A 21762-nucleotide genomic window follows, 5' to 3' on the forward strand; every position below is an offset into this window, starting at 1 on the left:
AGAAAACACATACTCAAAAAGTAAAAAGAACCCCAAACAAACAGATCATTGCAAGCAACAGCCTTTAAATGTTAGGACAATGACTTTTCTAGTCTGCTTCCTCACAAAATAGGTGCAATTTAAGAGGCAGCTCCAGCAGGAAACTGCCAGGCACTCTCAGGTTAATACTTATTAGCCAAGATAAAAATAAAGCTACTGTTCATTGTATTTAGGGATGAAGGATCAAGAAGCTGCACAAGATGCTGTAGCATTGCACATCAAACACAGTGTACACCCTTCCCAGGAACACATAATTGTCACACAGCTCGTCATAAACTTCATGCATTTTACTACAATTTAAGAAAAATTTGGATTCTTACCTTTTGCACATGTGACAATGCAACATATCTTTCTGGAAGTCTTGGAGGCACAGTTTTTCACAGAAAGGACAAGATAAGTTGTCTTGCTGTTGGTAACAACTGTCACATACCAAACAATTATGGTGCCACTGACAACTTGTTCGTGTGCCACACTCAGCACATACTCTACAGTTCTAGAGATCACAAGAATTTAGTTGTTAATTATGGTATTTTGCAATGTGATAGAACTGCCATTAACTGACATTTTCCTGGTTTTGAGTTAATTTAATAGCTTTTGACCTTAATAAAACAAACAAATTCTCCAGGATCTGATAACAGCCTATCAAGAACACGCACAACAGCAAGAAGTTTCCTTGCACTACTCCTCAACTTGAAAGGAGTATTTCTTATGAGACCAAACTCTTTTATTGCTAATCTCAGTCATCTTATGATTGCCACAAACTGATACAAAACTACATACACCTCATATACAGAGATTTCTCGTTATGCTGAAATAATATTTTCATTATTACTTACACTTACTCACAAAGTTACTGAAAAAAACAAATTCATCCTGCTGTCCTCAAATGCAAAGGAACCCATGAGCTACAGAACTGCTGTTCTGGCAAGCAAGAAGTAGTTGAATATAAAGAACCTTCAAGTACAGATCACATATACTACTATACAGGCTTGAGTTTACATTTTAGTTTACAGGAGATCATGAGAGCAACTGTTATGAAGTGAAGGTTATCCACTCCCCCTGCATCCTACACTTCTCTTTTCCCTGTGGAGGTTGATTTACTCTCCTACATCAACTGCCTCAGGTACTACACTGACAAGTCCCCTCAAAGATCAGCTGTAGAGCCACAGGATTTACAAGTAAGTGGGACTCCTTCAGAAATTACAGATTATGTTACACAGTAACAGCAGTCCACAATACACCTGGAGCAGTGTCATGTGGATAACGAAGTTTGGGACCCTATAACAACAAGGAATATGCTGAAAGCTTTCCACTTACTTTACATTTCCAACCATTGGTTGGAACAGCATCCATAACTGGCTGTAGACAGAAAGTATGGTAGCCTTTGTCACATGTATCACACACCAGCATCTTGTTGTCTTCCCCAGAATGCCTAAGAAAAGAATCAAGTGGTTAAAAATTAGTCAAATGTGCCACAACAAAATATCTGTTTGATGAAAAGTCTAAACAGAAAGAAGTACAGAGCTGAGCACATGAAAATATATAAATACTACTTACAAATAGCTCCAGAGACAATGCCTTCAAATTAATTTTTAACTGTGAATGCAGACCACTACTCATTTAACAAGTGCTGAACCTGTGCATTTCCCATTTTCCCACTTTCATTTTCATTCCCATTTTCATTTATACACATGTAGGCAGACTTAATGGCCTTTCTGTACCGAAATCAAGTCAGAATCTGCAATATGTGTTCTATTTCTTCCTGAAGAAAGCATCCAGTTGTATTTGTTTCTACATTCTGAGTGTAATTCTTTCAAAGAAAAAAAGGGAGCCATCATCTCTGACTACCAGAGCTCCTACAGTGTCACCCAATGTGACTGCAAGAGCAAAACAAACATTAAAGGAAGATATTTCAATACTTCTACAATCATGCATTACAGAACTCCACCACAAATTCTAGTGATAAAATAAATTTGCAGAGAATAAGACAAGTGGTTTGGTAATATCTAAAGGCATTGTGTTCCGCCTTAGTTTAAATAAATCAATTCAATAAGTAAGTATGTAACAAAATTTGCCCTGATAAAGCTTCACTGTATATGGCATTACACATACTAGATAGCACTCCAAGATACCTTGGAGACCTGGTATTTTAAGAAGCACTGTCTTTGCATGGAGATATGCTTAAAATGCTCCTCCTCAACAGTGGCAAAAAACTGCCATACTGCATTAAGTAATCATGGAATCACAGGATGGTTTGGGTCAGAACGGACCTTGAGGATCACCTGGTTCCCATCCCCCTGCCATGGGCAGGGACACCTTCCAGTAGACCAGGTTGCTCAGAGCCCCATCCAACCTGGCCTTGAGCACTTTCAGGGATGGGGCATCCACAGCTTCTCTGGGCAACCTGTGCCAGTGTCTCACCATCTTCATAGAAAACGACTTCTTCTCAATATTGAATCCAAGTCTACCCTCTTTAAATTTAAAGCTGTTTCTCCTTGTCTCATCAGTACATGCCCTTGTCAGAAGTCTCTCTCCAGCTCTCTTGAAGTCCCTTTAGGCACTGGAAGATGTTTCAAGGTCACTCCACAGCCTTCTCTTCTCCAGGTTAAAAAATCCCAACTCTCAGCCTGTCTCCATAGCAGAGGTGCTCCAACCCTCTGATCATCTTCATGGCCTCCTCTGGACTCACTCCAACAGGTCCAAGTCCTTCTTGGTGGGGACCTCCCCATGCTGGGGATCTCAGAGCTGGATGCAGCAGTGCAGGTGGGGTCTCACAAGAGCAGAGCAGAGGGGGAGAATCATCTCCCTTATCTGCTGCTAGCCACATTGCTTTTGGTAGAGCCCAGGACATGGCTGGTTTGCTGGACTACAAGAGCCCATCACCAGTTTCCCCAAGTCCTTCTGCTCAGGGCTCCTCTCAATCCATTCCCTGCCCAGCCTGTACTTGTGCTTGCAATTGCCCCAACTCCTCATTAGGTCCCATGGACAGGGTATGAAAACATCAAATTTTCTTCTATTTTTCCACTACTAGAGAGAAGGTTTGTTAGCAGATGCTGCAATTATCCAGTACAACATTTTTAGGGATACTTTTTCGAATGTGCTTCTCTATTGTCACTTCACTGCTGGCATTTGCTATTCACTGTCTGTGAGCAGGCAACAATCCTTTTCCAAGTGGGTTCAGTGAATGACAGCAAATACCAAGTGCTCTGATTGGAAAACAGCAAAGCACTGACTGATCAGGAACATGAGGCAGTAGTAAAGTGGGGTTTTTTTCCTCATACTGTCCCAGCTGATCTGACTGAAGCTGAACAAAACTTCTATTTCTTTCTCAATAAGTCCTTCCAAAAAAATTACAAGGAAGCAGAAGAACCCTGCAGTGCCCACCAAATTAAGGTGAAAGAGAACAAACATAAAGCAGTCAGAACTTTCTAAGTGAACCCTCAGAGAATCTCAGCAATTGAGTTTGTCTCAGTATTTTTCTGGTACAAATACTCAATCACAGTCACTCATGACAGTTTTTTATTTTGCTCAACTAAGCCATGTTTTGGGTTTTTTTCATAATGACTCATCTGCCTCTGAAAGACATTATGAGAGGGCCTAATGCAGGAGACTTACCCAATGTGCAGGTACATACACAGCTGAACTGAGTAAGAGCACAGGCTCCCAAACTGTAAATCACTACATTAAAATAATTTTTTTTATTTGGTAAATTCCAGAAAAATTCTCCTGTATAAAAGGAGGAAAAAGTGAGAAGGTTTTGCTGCTCTCCAGAACCTGCCAGGATAATGCAAACTTTGGTGTTGTAAGGCACAGGACTTTAAGCTCAGCTCTTTTAGGAGAAAGTTCCCAGCACAAGGGTTTGTTCAGCTACTTAATATGACATCATAACAGATAGAGTTGGGCCAATAATCAAATAATCCACATTTACTGGGAAAAAAACCCCAAACACCTAATAAAATGGGTATTTTAAAATGACAGCACACAAATCTCACACCGTCCTCCTCCATGTCCTTTAAGTCTCACTTACTTGCAGTTCTGGCACACTTTGCAGTCAGGACACTGCCAACCTGCTCTTTTTAAAGGTGTAACTTGTATGTCCAGGCACATCCCATGGTAGTGCTGGCCACAGGTAGTACAAAAGAGTTGGTCTAACAGGTCTCCAGGGCTGTCACACACTGCACAATTTGCTTCTTCTTTTGCTACAAAGAAATTATGTTTTCAATTATTATATCTTCCAAAATTATGAACAATTCAATGAACCCAAGAAATTCTTTAGTAGCTTCTTATGCATACAAAACCTGTTCATTCTTATGAAATTCAAATTTAATTAATATATTTAATAGCTACTACTTTAATTCGTTTTTCTCAACTAATCTTCTCATAATAAAAGTAAATTCATTTTAAACCTTAATGAAGTTTTACAAAAAGAAATGGTTTTATTCTCCTTGAGATAAAACTGAGAGCTTTAGGAGTAAATTCTCTTTGGAACATGTGCAAAATAAAGCTCCTAATGGATCTAAACATATTATTTAGCCAAAGTGTTTGGAAGAAGGTTGCTCTGACTTGAGTTAGGACAAGTAAGGAAGTTAAATTTTAACTAAAACCTGACAGTAGACAAACCTTACCAGTAAACCCTTTCCATGCATGTTCTGCCATTAAAAGAAAAATACTTTGCTGTGCAGCTCTGTTGGTCTTTAAGAAGAGTATGAACGTGCATTACCATGAATTCTTAGGTACATGAACTGTGAAAATGGGTGTAAACAAATGCCCTCTCAAGCTGATCCTACCACAGAGCAGGTTTCATCAAACCTGGTACTAATTGTGTCATCTGAACACTGTGTACTTACATCTTTCAGGAGCCTGATCAATGTGGTCTGGACAAAGGAGGGACAAATTACTGAAATCCTGAAATGTGCCTGCTCCAGCAGCACAGGGGTAATGGTACATCTGGGTACATTTCTCTTCACAGCATTTGATAGTGGCTCCAAGGTGCTTACAAAATGCACATCGCTGAAAAACAAACAGGACAAGTCATTCAAAACCTACTTTTTCGTGCCTTTTTTCAGCCACACCTGGTCCCCTGCTTCATTTACAAATACCTAAAAAGGCTGTGAGTTCTGAGAAGAGGGAAACCAATGGATAGTGTCTTCAGGGGGCACACTCAGATCTTTCCAACTTCAAATGTTTAATGAAAGCCACTCTAAATGCACTCTGATGATCATGATTCTTCTTGTCACAGAAAAGCATTTTTATTCTATGTTATCTAACCAGGAATGAGGCTTGGAGACTTATTCTGAGAATAAAGGCAGACAGCACCACACTGTCAATAGGCTGCGACTAAAAACCACATAGCCCTATAAGCTGTAATGTAAAACCATAGACACTGTAATCAGAAATGCAAATGGAAATGAAATATGATGTTCCCCTGAAAACCTTACTGACATTACACAACTCTCTCTGGGATGATAATGCATTACATAACCTCGCCCTTTCTTCTCATCTTGCCTTTCAAGACTACACAAATATCACCACCAAACTTTGAGAAGTCATAAATAAGCATGATTATTATTAGAGACCAGAGAAATAATTTCTCAGAAAGAACAATGCAATAACCCTCCAGATCTCTAGTCAAGAGGGAACACAGTCTATCAGTTTGCTTGTAAAATATCATCCACACCTTTCTGATTCAATTAATCAGTCTTCTTTCTTTCTTGGATTCATTACAGTCCCTAAAGCACTGTAACATGCTTTTGCACTTTTTCACCAAGGCAACAATACTTTTTAAGGCACAGCACTGTAAGATTTTGAGTAAACTTTAAAAAAAACAGGTCAGTGGCTCACAGGAAGGCATACATAATATACAGCAGCAACTGAGCTCAGGGACTCTTGTTTTGCATAATAAAAATATAATACTATCACTGGCATGTTTGATTACTAGCTCAAGTGTCAGGCAACATCCAAATATAAACATAAACAAAATGAAAGAAAAGTTATGTACTGCACATGCTTAATTCTTAGAATAGAGACAATATTTATTACCATAATTCTTCTCTGTTTCAAAGCCTGGCATGAAATTAGGCATGAAAATAGTGCTGCTACAAGTCCACAGACATCAAAACCAGCCCATATGAAAACACAAATCACAAAACTGCCTGTGTCAACAGCTACACTGATATTCTTAAAACCAGATGAAATGAACATCTTCAGCAAAATATCTGCCTGCACCACAACTCATGGACAAGAGACAGAAAAAATATTAGTGTATGCTAAACACAACTGCAGTGTAAAAAGATAAAATGCTTTGGCACAGAAATTAAAGCGGGTCAGCATGGACAGCTACTGCCACGTTTCTGTGCTTTGTCTGTTCTTCTGATCTGCAAGACATCTCACCTCTACCCAGGTGTCTAACACCTACTAACCATATGGGAAAGGTGTATTCTGTTACTTTACTGGCTGAAAAGCAGAGAGGAGGGTGGACAAGATAACCAAATAATAACATGTTGCTCCTGAAGCAGCTGAAGGCAACAGTAATTTCATTTAAGGACTGTCAACAAAACGAAAGCACTGCAAGAATCTCGTGTTAGGAAACAGTATCTTCAGTAAACACTTGCTGAGGATGCTGTAAAAGGTAAATCCTAAACTTAAATGTGATATCATGAAAATATAGCCCAAATCCTTCAACTTCATCAACCACAACTGCACACCAAGCACAACAACCCACAGCACTATTTTGGACTTGACTTGTGACAGCCTATGGAGATGAACCAGGTTATAGCTATGGCCCAACTCTCACAGGTCACACTGTTTCCAAACATTTCACTTGATGTAAAAAAATAGGAATGGGAACTGGTGAGGAGCTAAGCTCCAAAATGTGTACCTCAAAAAAGTATTCAACAAGGCTTAGCTGGATCTGATTATTAACCCTTAATAACTATATGCAATGGAGAAAGAAAATTGCAAAAGAACTGCAAGCACTCAAAGAATCCAACATTTATTAAAAGCTGGGAATAATGGTCTAAATAGCAATATAAAACGGCATTTTTATATGTCACATCTGCTTTTCAAAACCACCAATCAATCATGGTACATAGCAAAATAAAATCAGAATTATATATACCTTTTCCCAAATGCAATATGACTAAATGATGAAATTATTAGAAATGAGCAAACTACAGGATTACTGCAAAGCCTTGAAAAATGTTGATGTTGATTTAAGGAACCACATAAAGATGCTGGAAGAAAAATGCAAGCCCAAATTATATCTAATTGAACCCTTCAAACCCATCTGCTAAACTGCACTGGCAATGAAAAGCATTTGGCAGATAACTAAAACACACACTTTGAAAACAATGTGGTATATATCATCTGAATCAAATAAAAAGCAAAGAATATCAACATTTGCTGAATTTATAAGAGAGATAAAGCAGTCTGAAGAAATAAATGCCCAAAGGGATCTTTTTTTGGCAACAGATGTTGACGAGAAGAGTTACTTTTCCAGCACTAGAAGCCAACACTCTTCTGAAGCCAGGCCCCATGCAAAGGCCCCAGAAGAACAGCAAAAGTATAATAAATTTAAAAAAAATTAAAAGCTCTGCTAAACAAATTCAGTAACAGATACATAGCACCAGCATGGAAGGAGATGGAATGAAGGAATGAATCATACTGCCCATGAGATGCAAATGTCTTTATCACACTGTATGAGGACAGTAACAGTGCCAGGGACAGTCTGGAGTCTCCAGTTTCATTCTCACGAGCACAAAATAAGGTGTTATGTGAAGGGGCAGAAGCTGAATCCAAGTATTCCATGGGCAGGTATAGGAAAATCGTAAGTTGTCAAAGCAAGACAAACACTGTTTGGTTCACGGGTCAAATAATTTTACAGTCCTGTTCTACAGGGGGGAAAAACCTTACAAGGTGTTAGAAACCCAGAGAGATAGTTCATTATTTATTCATTGTACATTCAAGGAAATAAACGTCAATAAGCAGAGCCAGCAGACCATTTTCCTACTCAAAAAGTACTTCACTGGTTACCAACCGTTCCCTTTAGGAAGCTACTTGTGCACTCATCCATGGCAAGAAAGCTCTGAGCTCATCCATACTGCTGCTACTTCTTACTAGTGTAATTTCCATAATTTAAAACTTTCCACTCCTCTTCCACTTGGCCCTTTTCACTTGTTTTTTATATCTGTTTTTTCATACAGACTGAAAAGCAACTAATTTTTAAAAGCACACAGCTATGCAGTCTTTCAAATTTGATTTTAAAGTTCGCTTTATGCATTAGCCCCATTGCATCAAATATGATATTGTTATAAAAATACAATTAAAGAAGAAGAACTAAGACAACCAACAGAAAACATAAGAAAACCTGATCAATCCCCTGCTCTGTTTTCTACCTGTAAGGGAGTACATCCTCCATCCAACAGAGTGGCAGAAACCACACAGAAAATTTCTGGGAAGACAAAACTTGCACCTCTGTGCTGGAACTGCAACTGCACCAAACCCAACTGAACAGAAAGGTTAATTCTGCCTGTGGCTTGGGAGCTCAGCTGAACATCCCAAATGCTATTGGCTTCAACGGAATCAGATGGCCAAACTGGAAAATTGTGACAAAAGCATCAGCATACTATTTACATACTCCTAACTTTCCTGCATCTTTAGGAAAAATAGTTGACAAAATACATATTCCAGCTTTACATCAGCCTTCCTGCTGGTCCACACTTTGGAGTACTCCAAAACTCTGTGCTAGTCCAAATGAGAAAAAGATGCCTGTAAGATAATGTGAGATTTTATCCAGATAGTAATAAGGATTTTTATTTTATTGCCCTTAGAATTACTTTACAGTATTACTATCTCAGCAGCTGGACAACTAACAACTCTTAGAAGGCAGACATTAAAGAAAGGCTAAAGTATGGGCTTTGAATAAATACTTTGCTGCAACCTGATTAGTGCCATAAAGCTAAATGTTAGCATTAGGAATTGCAAAATGTTTTTAAGCAAAATGACAAAAGGTTTTCACTGATTGTGAACTTTCTCTTTAAAAACATCAGCTGACAAAACCTACGAGAACAGTAAGAAATTTTAATTTTATGACAGTGTACCCAAAAATACACACAAGCCATCTGTCCTCAGTCAAACAATTCAATGTATTACCTGTGAGAATGAATTTCAGACTGATTAGCTACTGAAAACTGCTGTCACACAAACCTGAACCTGAGGAGAACTGGACCTCAACAACCTGTCATCAATGAGACCACAAAGAAATTTTTGTATAACCAGGGATTAATGAAATATGTTCTCTGCTAGTTCTGATGATCTTCATTGATTACTCCATCATGTAGAAAAAGCTTTATATTGCTTGCAGACACTACTCACCATTAGCACCTCTCATGACAAATACACTGGTTTAAGTACCATAAAGCATTAAAGAGCACAATGCAGTAAGATGGCAACACAAAACCAATTACTAACTTTCAGCTGAAACACTGATTAGAAAAGGTACTAAATAGCACACATATCCAGGAGTACTGGAAATAATCTTCTAGTTCTTTAATTTTATATCACTCATGTCACAAATTCAGAAATTACTTCAATATATAACAAGCAATTCAATCACAGATCAGCGTTTTTTTCCTCAGTCCTTAACACAGTGACTCAACACATGTACTCAAGGTAGAGAGGAAAAGTCTCTTTAAATGTGGAGATTTCCCTCTCTACAAGTCCCTGCTTTGTTCCTCCTTCCCACCAGCTGCCTCTCCTTTCACCTTCATTAAAATTACATTAAATATAAATGGTGCTGATATCAAGACATTTAGGAATTGGGAGAAGAAAGCATTCATGCTTTGCATGGGAGTTTTTTGTAACAGTTGTGATGGGTTAATAACTTACAAGAATCAGGTTTGCTGAGGGACATACTACTTTTTATTTGAAACCTCAAATAGGTAGAGGAAAACATGCAAAACTTTATGGCACACAAATTCTTCCTCATACAATCTGAAATGCTCCCAAACCATCTATTCAGAAGCTCCATAGAAGGATCTGGGTGCCCTGGAGCTGTGTTCTCCTCATCATTACATAAGCTCGTGGAATAACTGCATGCATATCATTTCCTTCATAGACTCTGCCTTTGCTGCGTTTTTCACACTTTCATGAGTAAAAAGTTGAGGGTTTTTTTATTTCCCTCCTTGCTTTCTGCAAGATCTGGGATAATGCAAATGCTTTGAGTGAGCCTAAGCTTTTCCACAGCTCACAACCAACTATTCCCTTAATTCCCATCTCATATCCACCGTGACAGAAGAGCACGCACAAGCCTGTTGTTTAGCTAGACTGTCAACAACAAGAAGGTCAATAATGTTTAATTTAATTTAAACTGTGGTTATTAGGCTTCAGCATCAGCAACTCCAGGACAAACAAGGCAAGAAGAGAAATCATCAGCTTTGGTTTGAGGCTGCTTTTTGGCAGGCTCAGGAAATAGACTCTTGTGCCAGTTCCATTTGATTCATGCTCGGAAGGTCTTAAGTATGTGTAGACATTTCTTTGTGTTGGCAGAGCACAGGCTGAGCCACAAGTTGTTGGAGGCTGGAGAAAAAAATAATTGAGGGAAACATTGCTACATACTTGTTGTTTAATGATCTCCAGGCATGTGTTACTGGTCATTGTGGAAGATACTGGGACAAAGTAACTTCTGCTGAATCCACTACAGTCTCTGTTCCTAAATCATATATAAGGATTCTGAAGTGGCTGAAGCATTCTATAGGTTATGTCTATGCTACAGATCCTCTGTAGCTACAGCCAGGCTGGCACAGGTACATTTGCAAAGCCATTTAATGTAAAATGAGAGTTTACTGCTCATACAGTCACCCTGTGCTTCCAAATGACACAAGGCTTGAGGAGGACATTTAAACTTCAAGCTCTCAATTTTGTGCCTATATATGAGCAAACTGCTGAAACTCCCATTAGATTCAGTACAGGCTTAGTCATTTTATGGAATTTACGCCATGGCCATTCAGTTCACTGAACAGTGAGTGTCCATTTCCAGGCTCCATTGACAGTACTGACTGGATCTCCATTGCCTGCTGTTGGAATTTAAACTAGCTCACAGGTAGACAAGTCCACAGGGAGGTCAAAATTTAGATGAGAGTTTTGAGCTGAAGCCTGCCTAAAATCATGCTGACACAAGGTCTCTATTGGTACCACATCAAAGTTTTTGCCAGCGTGGTACTGTCAAAGAAGGGACATGAATGGGGACTGTTTAAAAAGACTTCCATATAAATTCTGTTCTACTTATGCAAGTTTTCTGAACAATAAAAGGTAAGGTTAAAGCTTCACATAACACATGTCTAAATTCTCTTCAATACTTCTGGAACAGGTAGACAAAATTTTCCAGCCACTTCGGAGAACAGAAAAGTCATTAAGAAAAACATTTTAGTCATCTTAAAAACAACCTCACTCACAGGACTTGCAATTTGGCAGGGATTTTAGTGTGAGGGATGCAGTTTTTGCTCTTTCCCTGCAGATCTATCCAGATGTGACCAGACTTGAGAAAACTATCTTTTTTTTCAAAGTACTATACTTCCAAATGTTTGTCAGTGAAAAATCACAGAAAAACCCACTCTCATTGATCAAGAGTGATCATCTCCAATTCCTAGCACTGACTGAACATCATATACCTTCTGCAAGATTCCTTCAGTCTGACAAGGATTAGAGGAAGGAAGTCTGTAATAAATACCCTAAGCCTAAGCACAAAAAGCCTCTGGAATGGAAAGCAGACATCCTTAAGACTCCTGGTACCACTGTCACTTAAATCATCTTCAAATCATGGGGAATAGGGGTAGCCAGTTCTCAGGCAGATGGACAAATCTTGGACAAAGAGACAAAAGGGACTCAACTGTGTGATGGAGTTTAATGAGAGTGGGAGGAGAAACTGTGGATGGAGATGGAAGCTGAGAAGGGGTAGGGATGACACTTCAAGAGCCAATTAACCAAACCTGGGCACTAAAATTGGATAAAGAGCTAAGGGAACTGAAACGCTAAGACATAGGAAACAATGAAGGGACAGATCTCAAAAGGAATTTAGGGAAAAAGAAACAGAAAGGTTAAGGAGAAAGGATGCAGGAAGAACAAGGAAGAGTGGAAGTGGATAAAAATATCAACTTGAACAAAAAGTTAGAAGTCTGGGGCAACTGAAATTGGATGAAGATTAGAAGAAGGAAAAGCAGGCTGTCCTCTGACTCCTAGTGCTGTATCGCTTCACTCAGCAGCTCAAACAGCAGAGCTCTGCATGTAGTCACAAAGGTTTCAAACCTGCTCTTTGGGAGGTCTGCCTTTTCCTTTATTTCCCTTGACACAAGGAAATAATAGAGTCAGACAAATACAAGGCAACTGAGACAGAGGAATGAACAGACACGCACGCATTCATGACTGTATACCTGTACACTAAAACACAGGAAGGATTACAGATCAAACATGGATTTAGTGCATGAAACAGACCTCTTAAGAGGAGTCTCTGCATTAAATAAACCTGTTACTTCTGAGATTGAGCTTAATTTGTAGAGGAGGAAAAAGGATGCATTGGAAGAAGTTGTGGATGGTTTGTGGGAGGAAAATAACCCACTTAGTTAATGGCAACTGAGTGATGACCTGCAGAAATTCTAGTTCACTGCTTTCATGAAGCTCCTTTATGGTACTGGGGATGATACTAAGCAAAATTTTTCTAATTTTTTTTTGTCCTTAATCTTATTTTTTAAATCTTGGGGTTTTCTTTCCACTGTAAAAATTCAGCCTTGATTTCTACATAGGTTGTGCACTCACAACTCCGACAGAGTGAAGGAAGACTTGCAAAATCAGTGCAACTTTTTAAGTAAGTCTGAGTATTTTTGAAACTCCTTCTATTTGCCATCCAATTCAGCAGATATAAAAAAATTCAACCTCTCTTGGGGAAAGATGTAGCCTAAGATGCATAACAAGGCCCCATAAATATGCTGCTTGGAAAAATTTATAGACAAGCTATTCACATGTTAATTATAGTAAAGACATCATAGAAAAATTCAAGCAGAAATGAGTAATTCTTTCTTTTCAGCAGTATTTGAGTAGTCTACATACCTAGTCTACATTGAATTAACAAGGAAAAAATGTGATACTGAGGAGGTTTATACTAACACAGCAAGGTCCATCCTATGGACTGAACTAGGCGCAAACTGCTCAGCATGTGACTATACAGTTAAAGATGCATAATCAGGCATATACACAAAGGACATTAACTGTGTGTAAAGGATGTTAACTGTGTGCAGACAACCTGTCTTCTGACATGTCCTAACTTTCTGTTTTGATTTTATCATCTTAACAATACTGTCTTTTAACAAAGTGTTTGTAGATGGATCACCCTGATTGAACAAAAAGCTCACATCAGCCAAAGTCACTGTATATAGTCAGTGATACACCTCATTTATAAGGTAATAGAAGGGATGGGGAGACAAGAAACTCTAGATTATGTGCAGACATAAAAAATACAAGAATTTCCTGCCTTTAATACCTTTCTCATTAGTGAGCACCTCCTTAGTATTCCTTTCCCACTGACTGCAATCAGTACCTTATTGTTCATAATTCCTATTTCCTTGGCTGTTCCTAAATTGCACCCTCCAAATGGCACAGAGTCATCGTAAACAAAATCCTACATCTTCAGTTCACTAATTTTTGTAAATTGAGCTCAAACAAAGCAATTAGATGGCATACTTTGAAATTACCAGCTTGAACATTAATATAATTTCTTTTCTAATAAAAGCTTCACATGTTTTATCTGGCTGGAACTTTTAGTGTCTGTTTTTTTTTCAATTTGACTAAATTAGTCACTTACACATATTTCTCCCATTATTCCTCCCAAAACATTAAATAATTCCTTTTTTTAACTCACTAGCCACTAAAATAAACAAACAAGCCCCTTGACTTTCCATCCTGTTCCATCACTGATATTCCTTGGGCAAGCATCATGAAATGGAACATCCTGACCTAAAATTTAAAATCTTGAAATTACTGGTCAAACATTTAAGCAGGTTCTTCAACTGTTGTTCTGGGCTTCAGAGAGGGGAGGATAAGAAGGGGCTATTTGTTTCAGTTTTGCAGCATGCTGCCTCAGTAGCCTGCGAAGAAAAAAGCTGCCAAAATTTGTAATGAATTCCACAGAACATTAAGTCTGATGCTTAGCAGAAGCCATAACTGTTAAGTAAATGATATCCTTTTGATGAATACCCTTATTTGAAAACAACATAGATTCTTCTAACCCTTTAGCAGTGTCCCAAAACAGATGTGCACAACTGCAAATCCTGTTTGCTTTCAGGTTTACGAAGTGTGATGACATTTTTACAATCCTGCATGAGCCCTTTTACCCAGGAGTAAAATAAAGCACAATAATTCTCCACCATCTGTTTGTTAATTTTGCATTCATTTAACTTTGCATTTTAAACTAATAATCATTTTCTTATAATATAGTTTGCTCCACTGGTAAAAATTACAGCTGTTCAATTAAAAGAAAAATGGTTTAGAACAGTACACAGTTTTCCTCTAAATAATTCCATTGCTCTTAGTTATAAAGATGTTAGTGCCATTCAATGAAAAAGAACTGCCAGGGATTAGTGTTATGCTTTATATGTCACAAATTCCCTTAGTAAACGTACATATTTACTTCTGTTCTAGCATCAATTCCTACTTGGTCTCTTTATATTAAAATTCCTTTTCTCCCCTACAAGATTCCATGCAGCTTTTAACGTTGTCATGTATAACAGGCTTTCTTATCCTGAAGGACTAAGGCACAAACACTTAGATGAAGCTTCTGTGTTGTATGTAGCACAAAATCAACCCAACCACAGTCCCACTTCTTCATAATGCTTTTCCTTAATCTCTAATGACAGGACAATGAGGTTTTGATATTTATATTTCAGCTGGTTAAAGCTAAACTAGGACTGGAATAATGTCCTAAAAGCTTTTTGTCACCATGTTTACAGTCAAATGGGGAAATCCCATTCCTTTATCAAAAGTCAAACCGCATTGAAATAACATGAATAATACATCAGAGCTAGTGAAGGGGAAACAATTTTGGTCAACAACGAAAGACACGGGCCTGAAGAAAGAGCAGGAGCCAAGCTGAGACCCTGAGTCATATTGTGGATTCTGTGTCATGAACTGGGCAGTGTATTTTCCACACAGACCTGGCTGTAAGTGCATAGCAGGGCCAGGAGTCCTAAACACAGACTGTCCCCATGCTAACACAGTGGAAAGTGCTTCAGTGTGGTTCCTGGGCATAATAATCATCATCATCTACAAATAAACTCCTCAAGAGACACAGGCTGCTCAGTTAATTCATGTGAGCGGTCCAGTAGCATTAGAGAGCTGTTCAGATGGTTAAAACAATCAAGATGATTGCACTGTTTTCCAAAACCAATTTTATCTGATGGCATAGAAATCTCAGCATCAGATGACATCCTAATGCTGTGACAGAGTTAAGATAACAACGCTGTCACAGTACTAGGATGAGTATTTTACTTAAAACATTCATAAAACAAAAAAAGGTTCACCACAGAATTGATTTATTTCAATTAATGGAGTTTGGTAAAGGCTGAAGGAAGTCCGGAGCTGTTGCATAAGAGTGTAACAGTGCACTCACCTACCAAAATGAACTTCTAGAAGTACCAAACACAACAAGCTCACATAAAATTACGAGTGGAAGTACAACCATACATTGCTGTGATGTTCAGCCTCTGGTCCTACCAGAATGCTGAGTATTCTGACCTTTCATTTTCTCAGGCAAGTGAGCATTGCTGCCAGATCCGACCTTTACAGGGGGTCTCACCCATCACAGTGTTTTATGTCTGACAGGAAGCAAACATTCTGGAGGTGCCCAAGGCATATTGTGAAGTGATGGATGTGTAATGGTAACAGTCCCCACAACGATTCTCCATTTCAAGTCATTCTCATTAAAAAAAACTCACCTGGTATGACATTTGAAAAACCCAAAACTCTTACTTATTGAATGCATTGCACCCATTCACATTTTGGAAAATGAGCATTTCCCTCACAAAGCCCAAAGAATAACAGTAACAACTGAACAATCTTCCTGTGTTATTTCTCTAGAAGTTCTCTATACACTTTTAAAGGTTTATGATTTGTCAACACATCTCCCTGGAAATACCATACAAATAACACCTAATACTGCTCTAAAAACCTGTAGTAATTGAAAGGAAAAATACTCTCAACATTTGCTTCGATATTTGACAGCAATTTATTTAGATTCAGATTCACTATTTATTGTGCAGATTCTGCCATTCTTCACAGTTCTTCGCAAGGCAATTTTATACTGAAGCAGAGTGGGGAAAACTTTCTGAGCAGAAGGAAATACTGTGTTATAAATTAAAAATTGGAAGGGAAAAGGCTAGACATGGAAATACCTGCAGTATTATAAAAAATGTGTCTAGATTGCAGACTGAATACATGTATTCTCATTGTATCTCAAGTGAGATCATGCCACTGCAATACAGCATATCACACTGTTTTCCCAATGTTAGATGCTTCAGGAAAACACATATTTATTTATTTCCTAACAGCTACGTTCCCTCCCTGATGTACTGAATTAAAAAATGACATCTTGGAAGGAAAAATTTAATATCATTGAAGAAAAAGTACACTGGTAGAAAAGCTTGTGGAAACTGTTGGTTTGAAAACATGCCACTTCATTAGTTCTTCAATTAATGCTATTCAATAGGATTCTTAGTATTAATCATTACTATGATTCATGGGACACCTACATATTCATTACTGGCAGCAGACCTACTATTGTCTGCCTGCTTTTTATACCCCGGTCAGATGTGCACAATGGAGAGGACAACTATACAAAATGAAAATAAACAATACTGATTCTTTCACATAAAGAAATGAGTATCAGTAGTTGCCTGCATCATTAGAGGAACTGGCTCTAATGCAAGTAATGTCTGTATTTATCAGCATTATGCACTTGCACATGAGGGGCAGTTGGTCCACATTTGTGAAGATTCATAAGATGTGTTTCTCATGCCTGATTTGTTCCATCTTATTAAAAAAACACTCAACGACACCTGCATTAATGGCACTACTTCATACTGATGCCTGCAATATTTATGCTCAATCTGCAACTCTGGGACAGAATGTACACTAATGGAAGTCAATAATAAAATCTTCAGGGAGTTCAAAACTATTTTTTGCTAATGGTTTGATTTTGCAAGCTGCTGAGTACACCAGTCTCAGAAGTAGTTTTTAGGCTACTGCTTAAAAGCAAACTGATGCCAACAGAGTCATATGAGCACTCCTGAGTTTTAAATTAAGATATGTTTGCATGATTTGTTTTTTTAAGGATGGGAGAAAACCCCAAATGAAAACCTGTAATATAATTTATATTAATCAGGAAAAAAGACTCTCTTGACTGGAATAATCAAAATCACTTTATAACTCTAATTTCATTTAAAAGTCTGGACTTTTAAAGTTCTTATTCAGGAAAAAGCATGTGACCCACATGCATGATAAATTTAAAAGACATGCTTAAATAAGATACTATTTAAAAGGGAAACTGCTATGAAACAAAGATTAGAGTCCAACACTAACCAAACAAAGCTACAGCTGAGCAAATATACCTACAAGTCCCATGAAGGTATTTTACCCTTTTATTCCTGTGCTATATATTAAGGAACAAGCTACTGAAGAATCCTTTTTATTTCTATAATGCTCAAAGCATAATGAGGTCCTGTTCTTGACTAAAACTAACCAATATTAAGTCCAAAAGACTGATTAGTCTGTTTTCATAAATACAACCATCACACAAAGGCAAAATTAGACCCTTGAGCACCAGCACTAAAAAACCTAACAGATCAATCCACATTACCTGTGGAAAAGACTGAATATAAAATATTTAAATGAGAAGCAGCCACGAGTGAGGCTGGAAAACGAGGGTTGCATTCAAATACCTACAAAGGTGAGGAGATTGGTGGTACTGCCACTCTTCCTCGTGTCAGCTTCTATGGACTTACTGTTGTTTGTTAAGAGATGGGTATGGCTTCCTGCCTTTTTAAGTATATATAGAGCTCCAGCCTTCTTATTTGCAAAAAATATTCACGGGTTAATAATTAAAATAATTTAAAAATATTTTCATACATTTTAAAATAAGATTTCGTTATTGCCTTGTTCCACATTTAAAATCTGGGGGCACTGTATTGTAACATTCTCTGTTTTGCAGGCATTGAAGGACAGTGCCAATGCTGCTGAGCACAAAAAGACAGGAGAAAGGAAAAGCCCAAGTATCCACTTTCTTATGTTCTCCTACAAAGCCTCCAAATGGGTCAGTCCCATCAGCAAACTGTAACATTAGCCGAGGAAGAAGGTACATTCTTAATTGAAGTGACAGTGCAATTTTCCTTTAGTGAGCTTGCTGTGCTCTTTGGAGATCAGGTTCTCCCTGGTTTTAACACATAACCCCCCACAGGTTATAAACACTTGAAATAAAATGTTAGTGAGCTGCTACATCATTGTCTTAATGCTCAGAGTAACATTAAGAAATACACTGGGGGGGATTTGGAGGAGAAAAAAAAATAGAGACTTTCTTCAGGCGTATTATGAAAAAAAAAGTGTTTTCTACTCAAGTCATGCAAAAGGAAGAAAAGGTCTTTGTGAAACACACTTCAGCAATTTGGAACACACACTGAACAATTTCACTTCAGAGCTTTCAGTAAATTATTTCAGTGAATGTTACTGAGTAAGGGAAACCTGCACTGAAAATTCCTCCAGGAACATAGGCCCTTTCATGTTTCTCAGGCTTTTTGGCTTTCTTTGCTTGGCTATTGCTGCTTCTGGGTCTCTTTCTGTGCCCCCAGCCCATTCTGGCTGCTTCCCACACCTCAGAGGCTGCCCCCAGTATCCTGCCTGCTGCCTGTTCGGCATCAAAACCGTCTCAGAAATGTCTTTGGAGCAACAATCTCCTGATTCCAGCACCCACCTATTCGACATCTGGAGTCCAAGAAAGGTGCATTTTTCAAAGCATTCAGCTTGAAAAACACCCACAGACTGAAAACTCTGAGGCTGCCTCTGCTTTTCTACTCCAGAGCCAAGGGAGCACTCCCAGGGTGAGCTCCCCAGAACCTGCTCCTGGCACCACAGCAGGAACCACTGGGAGACAGAGAGCAAGGGCTGAGGCTGAAAAATCAAACACTTCCTTTAGATGCTGCCACACAAACTATCCTGAGGAATAACACTCAGTGCTGCCTAAGTGATCCAAGTATTTTCCTTCCTCGTATTCCGCATGACGTATTACAGGATTCACCTGCTGGAAATCACAGAATCATTTAGGCTGGAAAAGATCTCTGAGATATCAGCTCCAACCTTAGACTGATCACTACCTTGTCAAATAGATCAGAGCACCAAGTGCAATGTTCAGTCGTTTCTTAAATACCTCCAGGGATAATGACATTGAGCCTCTGCTCAGGCTGAAAAATTACAGGGGGAACCAAGCAATGAAGCACAAGAAAATTTATCTGTGCACTGGGAAAAAGTGACAATTTATGAAAAGTCCTCTCTTACTCTGAAAAAAAAGCTTATTACTTAAACCTAAAATGTATATATTAGAATCCATGGTGGATTGGTCACTGGCCCTTTGCAACACCTGCCAGGGGTTAACCTCTAGAACTTAGTGCTTACAGGCCAAAGAAGGAACAAGACACAGTCTCACTCTAATCAGCCAGTTGTAATGTGCACTGACAATGTTTTTTTCATATACGTGGAAACAAATAGGTGGGGATACAAACACAGATGTTATTTCACAGAAGGCTCAGAACAAAGCACATCAAAAGAAAAATCTCAAAAAAAATTGTTTAGAAATGCACATCTTTTCTTCTGCTTTATCTGAAAAACTCTCCTCCAAACTATGATTCACAAATTAGAGCCTGCCTTTCTCTTGTGAATACAATCACCATGATAAAGATGATATAAAAGTCAATTATAGCTAAACAGGTCTCACATGACAACAGGTTATCAAGCAAGGAACTACTACAGACATTGAAAAGTCACATTAAAGTATTTGCACTTGTTAAGAAAACAAACTCCTCCCAAAGTTCCCCAAAAGCTCTAAATTAAACACTCCACCAATATTTGGCATATCAATACTCTATATTCGCACATAGACAAGACAGTGTTTTATGTGTCTAAATAAAGGAACATCTTTTGTTTCTTGAAATGCTAATTTTAAAAGTGTTGAACTGGGCATGTGTCATATAGCCCTGAAATAAATATTTCTTCATATTTAAAACAAACTTTTTCACTTGTAGAAATTGCAGAGACCTTAACACACTGAAGCATTAATGGAATGTTAACAACAACAGTGTTAAAGCACGGGGAAATAACTAAAAAATTCTGTATTTATTTTAAATTAAATTTTGGCTAGGGAAAAAGTCAGCCTAATATTTATCAGATTATTTTATAAACAAGTTTTTAATTAAATAGTTTCAATTTAATACTGTAGCATTTTAAACCTTTATTTTTTTCTCTGGCTGGGTGACTTGAGAAGTGACTTAATGATAACAGTGCATCACACATCAGATAGTACAAATCTGAAATATCAACCCATTCAACAACTAGTGGGGAAAGGGAAAACAGATCATCTCTTCCTTGAACAAACACCAATTACACTGCCACAATCAACACTTACAAACAACCTCTCCTTCAATAACATATCCAGACTTACCCAATTATCAAAGTATTCAGGAGCAAGGAACACTTACATCAGAAAGACTAGGAAAATAAATGAAGGGATTTGCTTTTGCTCAGTAAGTGGAAAATTCAAAATTAAAATAATTTTCAGACTCCTTCTTTCATCAGCCTTTACTTTAGCCACAGTTTTCCCACGTGCCTCTCACTTTATGACCATACTATTCAGACAGACCACTCTAGTTCATGGCAATCCTTTCAAACTTATAAATACACCACTGAAGATCCACATGCAAGTGTGGTGTCTAATTAGATCCCAAAGTAACCATAATTTACATGCCAAAATAATCACAAAATCATGTTAGAAGCAGAGAAGCACAAAGTTCTTGATTTGCATTTACTCAGTTTTAACTATTGCTTCATTGTCTTAAATATCAGCAGCAATACAGAAGAATGTATTTTATCTTGTTCTAAAAGATGTGATCTATGAGACAACTGGGGAAACTGAAAACTGTATTTTGAAAGCGAAGTCCTAAACTGTGGTTTTAAAGGTGTTGTGTTTTGATAGGGAACAAAACTGTTTATCTGTGGGAAGTGTAATTCACATGTTTCTGTTCTGTGTTTGGCTGCAGAAAAAAAAATAGAATCACAAAGTCAAAAATGCTTTGGATTGGAAGGGAAACTAGAGATCATCCAGTCCCACTCCCCCTGTGGGGAGAGATGGGCAGGGACACCTGTCACAAGAGCAGGTTGTCCAATGCCCTGTTCAACCTGGCCTTGAACACTCCCAGGGATGGGGCACCCACACCTTCTCAGGACAACCTGTGCCAGTGTCTCACCACCCTCACAGAAGAGTACTTCTGCCAATCTAAATTCAACCTAAGCCTCTCCTTTTTCAGTTTGAAGCCATTCCCCCTTGTCCTATCACTACATGGGGCTTGGAGCAAACTGCTCTAGGGAAGGTGTCCCTGCCCATGCAGGGGGGTTGGAAGTGGATAATCTTCAATGTCCCTTCCA

The 21762-nt window shown here is 38.3% G+C and overlaps 1 protein-coding gene across 12 annotated transcripts in view; it reads right to left on the reverse strand.

The window, feature by feature from the left end:
- The window catches only part of KMT2C (lysine methyltransferase 2C), a 193399-nt gene that overhangs the window by 83386 nt on the left and 88251 nt on the right, over positions 1 to 21762 (reverse strand). For all 12 annotated transcript variants that reach the window (XM_071560791.1, XM_071560795.1, XM_071560794.1 and 9 more), the window contains 4 exons: positions 4887 to 5049; positions 4067 to 4238; positions 1357 to 1471; positions 360 to 532 (listed from right to left, as the gene is read on the reverse strand). In XM_071560791.1, coding sequence (XP_071416892.1) covers positions 360 to 532; positions 1357 to 1471; positions 4067 to 4238; positions 4887 to 5049 — 623 coding nt within the window. The remainder of the gene's footprint in view (positions 1 to 359; positions 533 to 1356; positions 1472 to 4066; positions 4239 to 4886; positions 5050 to 21762) is intronic.

This window comes from Pithys albifrons, chromosome 7 (genome assembly GCF_047495875.1).
Source record: "Pithys albifrons albifrons isolate INPA30051 chromosome 7, PitAlb_v1, whole genome shotgun sequence".
Lineage (NCBI taxonomy): Eukaryota > Metazoa > Chordata > Aves > Passeriformes > Thamnophilidae > Pithys > Pithys albifrons.